General features: G+C 58.5%; 1 protein-coding gene across 1 annotated transcript in view; it reads right to left on the bottom strand.

Annotated features, from left to right (window-relative positions):
• The window catches only part of POMGNT1 (protein O-linked mannose N-acetylglucosaminyltransferase 1 (beta 1,2-)), a 19,331-nt gene that overhangs the window by 11,941 nt on the left and 1,324 nt on the right, over positions 1-6,066 (bottom strand). The window contains 6 exon segments of the mRNA XM_025206530.1: positions 2-51; positions 303-420; positions 2,669-2,782; positions 3,011-3,076; positions 3,364-3,479; positions 3,864-3,972. Of these exon segments, the coding sequence (XP_025062315.1) occupies positions 2-51; positions 303-420; positions 2,669-2,782; positions 3,011-3,076; positions 3,364-3,479; positions 3,864-3,972 (573 nt within the window).

Below are 6,066 nucleotides of genomic sequence, written 5' to 3'. Positions count from 1 at the left end.
CCCAGGTGGAAAGCGCTGGGGACTTGGAGTGCTTCTCGCCATACACCTCGCCTGAGGGGCGGACACATGGTCAGGGTCCAGGTGCCCGGCAGGGCCCATCCCCCTGGCACCAAGCCATCACGTAAGGCCGGCCAGCTCCCACCGGCTCAACAGAGCCGTCAACCCCCCGGGGTGTCCCATCCCTCCCCTACACAGTGACATGTCCAGAGGATGGGGGCTGGATGATCCCTTCCTCCCTGGGAGGGGAAGGCCCGTGTTTCCAGGGGCTGGGGATGCGGAGCCGTCCATCGCTGCCCTCTCACCTCCCTTCTTCCCCACAAACGTCCACATGTCCCTCCAGCCGAGGGACGCGGCCACCTGGCTGCCCAGGCTCTTCAGGAGGCTCTTGGCCGTGTCCTTGAGGTGGAAGGAGCCTTCGTCCTGCAAGCAAACACCGGCACTCAACAGGCAGCGCCTATCCGGGGGCAAGATCCAGCCCTCGACTAAGATGGGGGACGCCGGGGCCATCCCGACCCCCCGGCCCAGAGCAAAGCCTTCTCCTCTCATGCCCAGATGTGATTTTTGGCACGCACGACAGGACTGGTGACACACGGCCGCGTGGGCCTTAGCTTCTTCAAGTCACAACCATTGCAGAAAAAACTCAGCCCCTACTTCACAGCCTCTGGGACGGGAGAAATAGGAAGCTCATGGAGGGGATAGAAAAACCTCAATTCTTTTCTATTCTAAAACTCTCCTTCACCCAAGGAGAGCTCAACCGCATCGACCTGCTGTTGCAAACCAGGACAGACCAGCTCCTGGGTCAGAAACGGAGTAAGGGACTTGTTCTGAGCACAGTTGTTGGCAGCTAGGCTGGTAGGAAAGTCCCCGATGCTCACACCCACCCTAGACTGGGATATTATTCACCCCATCCATGTGCCATAAGGCCTGGAGGGTGTCAGCGTTACGTGGTTCTCCCTAACCAGCGTGTAGTTGCCCCAAGTGACTGGAAAGGGCCCCACAGGTGACAACTAGTCCAACCCCGGTGACATCTGTTCAAACCAGCCCAGACAAATTCATCATCTAAACGCTTTGTAAAACTACTATCCCCCCTGACACAGCACCATCCATCCCCCCCGCACCTGCCCCAGGGCAAGTGGCGGGGATCATGATGGTCAACATCCTACCGCTGTAAAAGGTTGTTAATAGATGCTCCAGAGATCTCAGGTAGAGGCCGTGCCCCTGCTACAAAAGAAAGCAACCCCCCCAGTCCATACCAGTCTGATTGTGGGGTAAAATTCCTTCCTGACCCCAAATCTGGCATCAGTCTGACCCTAAGCAAAGGGGCACCACCCTGTAGCCAGGACCCTGCAGGGTTGGTCCCAGCAGGAGAATTAGCCTGCGCTGCAGCACCCAGCACCTCTGGGGGAGGCTTAAACCCCCCTGACACATGGAGCAGCAAGGAGGGGAGGGGGCAACCAGCAAAGCCCAGAAGCCTGGGAAACCCCCACAGCAGAGCCCAGGTCATCCCCAATCAGTGGCTGTCCATCCTCTCCTTGAGCCCCTCCAGTGGCGGAGGGTCCACAGCTTCCCTAGGCCTCTGTTCCACGGCCTGCCTGCTTTATCTTGGAGGTTGACAGACGATGAAGGCACATGGAGAATGGGCTGAAATGGCAATGCACGAAGAGGGCAGAGAAAAAGAAGTGTCCGGTTGTGCACACCTGTGTGTTAGCCTGTGGCTGGAGGGCTCGAACAATAATGCACGTTGAAAGATGTACCTTTGCAGGAGAGCTTCAGAGCCGTGACCCCTGGTATGCATCTCCTCTGCCAGCAGGACCAGCTGGTCTGCCCGAAGGCCCTTTGCTCTCTATTTAATGTCTTTTACTCACGGGTAGTGGATATCATTCCATCCATGCTACGGTTATGCTTATACTAAGCTGCTATTTTAAATGCATTTCCATTTTATAAAAAAAGGAAGCAATAAGGGTGCGCGTATGTGTATTGTGAGCGTGTGATTAATAGTTGGATAATTGCAGCAGGTATTAGACAAAAAAAAAAAATACTGGGAGTAAACAGAGACAGCTGTAAGAATCCAGTGCAGGTGGCGATCCGAGAAAGTGGAGATGATACGAATAAGAACTGAAAACCAGACTGGAATGCAAAAAAATAACACGCAACCAGTAACAGAGTCCAAAAGACGAGCACATGCGAACAACTGAGTGGTGATGGGTAAAGAAGTCTCTGGGCATCGGTCGAAGCCTGTCTCGTGGAAGATAAAAGGGCAGGGAAGGCCGAGCCCGGACGGACGCCTTAACCAGCAACACCAGCCTACCCGCACGGCGAGAGAATTGAAGCCGGCGCCCCTCTTGACTGACCATCGCCCTGAAGAAGCACCGCAGTGCTGCGGATAGGTGACTCGGTGCGAATGGAGGGTATGGTGTGAACGAGCAAGAGTGGTTTTTATATAAGCTGCTAACTTTGCCTCAGTTATCTGTATACTATGCAATAAACCTTGGCTTGCTGAACTCATGCATTGGTCATTTATCCAACATCTGTACAGCGCCTAGCACGCTGGGATCCGGGTCTGAGCCCGCAGCCCCCAGTATGGTGGAAATACAAACAGCCCCGACAACGCGGGTGGAAAGGAAGGGGGCCGGCTGCTTCGGGAATGTGTCAGGGCAGTGTCCCTTACCTTAATGGTGAAGATCAGGACACGGCCCCGGGCCACCATGTTGAGGAAGAGGACCATGGCTTCGTCCTCGTGCGGCGAGTAGGTGTCGAAGACCCTCTTAGCCATGACGTGACCCTGTGGGGTGAACACAGCCGAGCCGGCGTCACACGCGGACACTGCACCAAACCCTCGCTCCCCCTTGAACCTCCTCGGGGCCCCCCCGAGCGCCACGTCCGGACCTCGAGGCCTCCTGAAGCCGATGCAGCAACTCCGCGCTGAGCCCCAATGCCCGACGAGCTGCCCCTTGCCTTCTACCCTCGGGGAGGGACTAGCCAGGCAGCCCCGTGCCACGTAGCCCCTTACCGTGGCCTGGTTCAGCACGATGACGTGGATCCCGCGCCCCTGCTCCCGTGCCTCGTCCTCCAGGACCTGCAAGAGGGGAGAGCATGAGTGCACGGACAACCCAACTCCCCGCCTCCAGCTCGTGGCCACGGGACCCCGGAGCACCATGACCATGATTGCAAGGGAGTGGGGACGGTGTGGTGCAGCCTGCCGGCACCCTACAAACCCCCTCCCGCTCCCGGCTGGATTTAATCCCCATCGGGCACATGGCTTCGCTGCTTCAAGGGACCCCGGGCGCTGGGTCCAAGGCCTGGGGGCAGACTCTCTGTCCTCTGCTTTTCCCACCCGCCGCTCCCCAGGCACTGACTACTCACCGTCGTCCCATCCACAGCCACGTAGACCTTGGACCGGCTGGAGTAGACCTCGACGTCCAGGACCTTCCGGCTGCTGGCAGGCCGCCGCGGCGTCTCCAGGTGCTGCATGCCTTCGTCTGCAAGACAGGTGCCCTGAGCCTCAGCCGGTCTCGCCCCGCAGAGCGGCCCCTCAGGGATCTCAGCTAAAATATTTTTCCAAGAAAAGCATCCGTTTCCTGCAGGAAAGTGCTAGTTTTTACAGCAAACGCAGGCCCAAGAGGCTAAGCTGTGCCTGGACCCGGACACTGGCTAGGGGCTAATGGGAGTCCCAGCTCCATCCCCAATCACATCTCCCACAGTGCACCAGGGCTGGAGAACCCCCCATGGTACAACTGCCTCCCCACCCCTCAACCCAAGGCCATAGGGCATCACGAGAAGACTACTTGGGCCTAGGGCCACCGGTCGATAGGAGAAGATGAAGATGGAGGCCCCTGAGACTGCCGAGGGACCCCTCCGCTCACCATAGTCCTGGGCCGACTCCTCCTCTTCCTCGCTGGCAGCTCTCCGGGTGTCCAAGATCAGCTTGATGTTCACAATCACGGTCACCAGTAGGAAGAGGACGGCTCCGGTCTGCACGGCAAGGGGCTCGTGTCAGCGCTATCCCTGCCCGGGATGGCTTGGAAGCAGGCATCGCCCGGGGAAAGCTGAGTGCGCATGTCAGAGGCCCGCAGCTTTCCCTAGGAACCGCCTCCCACGGCCACAGGATCCCCGAAATACCCCGATACTTCATTTCCGCACGTACAGCGTGCACCTTCCCCACGAGCAAAAACCCCCCAAATAACTGCTGGAAATTGAAGGGTGCTTACACATGAGGAAATATGGTAAGAGCAGCTTAAGGCCAATCCATATGGAGCAAAATGACTAGCAAGCTCAGCTCCCTCCCAGCTGCTGCTACTCGGTCACGTAGTACAAGAAAAGGCCTTTTCTTGGTCTTTCTGCCGTTCTAAGACAAGGGCACGTGGTACGCGGAGAATACGGCACGCGGCCGTGCACCCAAACCGCACCTGCTACAAGGCTGGGGGGGGCGGGGAGGGTGAATTTAAAATGAGCCTCCAATAACTAGATTCTAGACATGGAAAGTGAGAGCAACGCTTGTAAGTTTTCCATGCCTACAATCCTATTATTAGGGGGGTCGTCTTACATTCAAAGTAGTCTTGGATGCGGGTAAAGATGGTAGCAAGATGGCCAGCTTGCCCATCCTACCAGCACGCTTGCCATCAGGCGGTCAAATTGATGCAGGTGCCCAGCGCACGGATCAGACTGTCTCCTCCTTGCCCCTTGCCTTCCTCAGCCACCTCTGGGCCAAAAACGGGGGCTACCTCCGTCCGTCGCTTCCTAGATGCAGCATGGGCCCGCGTCTAAAGCATAGATATCTTTACATGTGCAGGAGAGCAGCGCTCTGGGAGAAGTCTGTACTCTCTTCCCCCGCATGGCTCAGAGCCGGCTTCCTTCCAGGGCACCTGCCCATTCCCGCCCCCACGGGGCTCAGGCCCTGGCCACGGCAGCTGGCGGGACGGCTTTGACCTTGCTGGGAGCTGCCTGGATTAGCAGCCGCGCAGCACGAGACGGAGGGGCTCAGCAATGCATGGCTCCTCGCTGTGCGAAGGGAGCCACAGCATCTCTGAGCTGCCAGCTCTACCCGGTCCTGGGCGATGCGGGGTGCAGCGGTGGAGGGCTGACGTGGCCGCACTAAGGGCACTTGAAGCTTGGTGGTAATCAGGGATATGCTGCCCCTGCTAGCTTCTCCCTCCCCGACTGCTGCTGGCCCGACACGGCCCGAAGCCCGGGCTGCGGGGACAGCCAGCGGCTGCGGGGCCCGGTGCCCACGGGGCAGCTATGCTGTCCCCCACGCGCTGCGCATTGTGCTGCTATTCTTAGACTCCCGCCCTGCAGCCGGTGGACTAGCCAGGGCTTATCGACAAATCTCCCGCAGCGGGGCTGGGCTGGGCTGGGGGGGCGCTGACAGCCGGCATCCAGCTCTCCCTGACTCCTTACGTCCTTCCCTCCCTGAGGCCGGATCTGGATCACGGCTGGTGCCACGGTACAAAACCGGGAATGCCAGGGTTTAAATCATAGTTCAGGGGGGAGTTTCCACCCTTTGCAAATCCCCACTCCTTGCAGTGCAGACCCTTCCCTTGCAGCCTCCAGCACCAAAGGTCTGATGCAGCGGCTGTGCTCCTCACACCCACGCTCAATAGCGACCGATGCCCCTTTCCGTGTCCAATCCCTTTGTGAAGCCCCCTCTCTAGCCGGTGTCAAGCCAAGGGTGCTTGTGGCGGCAGCTTCTGCCTGCCACGAAGGGATCAGACATGTTCATGAGGGAGGGGAAGGCGCTGGGCAGTGGAGGGAGCTGGGGCTCCAGCTGCCTGTCTCCTGGAGCATGCATGTGGGGTGGGGAGGTCGGAAGATCGTGGCATTGCCCCACAGCTAGCAGAGGGGCAGGGGGTTAAGTGACTTGACCGGGGCTATGCAGTGCACCCGAGTCAGAGAAGCTGGATAAACTCTCAGCTTCCAGCATGTCTGGTGGCAATGAGCCCCATCCTTTACTGCTGTGCTGGGGGGAAAAAGAGCGGCCTGGCATTATTGCTAAGCATCCTACCTACCAAGGACCCCTAGTTCTTGCCTGGTGAGACAGTCAGTCCATAATAAATCGCCATTCAGTAT

The sequence above is a fragment of the Alligator sinensis genome, unplaced genomic scaffold (genome assembly GCF_000455745.1).
Source record: "Alligator sinensis unplaced genomic scaffold, ASM45574v1 scaffold781_1, whole genome shotgun sequence".
Lineage (NCBI taxonomy): Eukaryota > Metazoa > Chordata > Crocodylia > Alligatoridae > Alligator > Alligator sinensis.
Note: the sequence above shows the minus strand (reverse complement) of the source record. Positions and strands in the feature narration are given on the sequence as shown.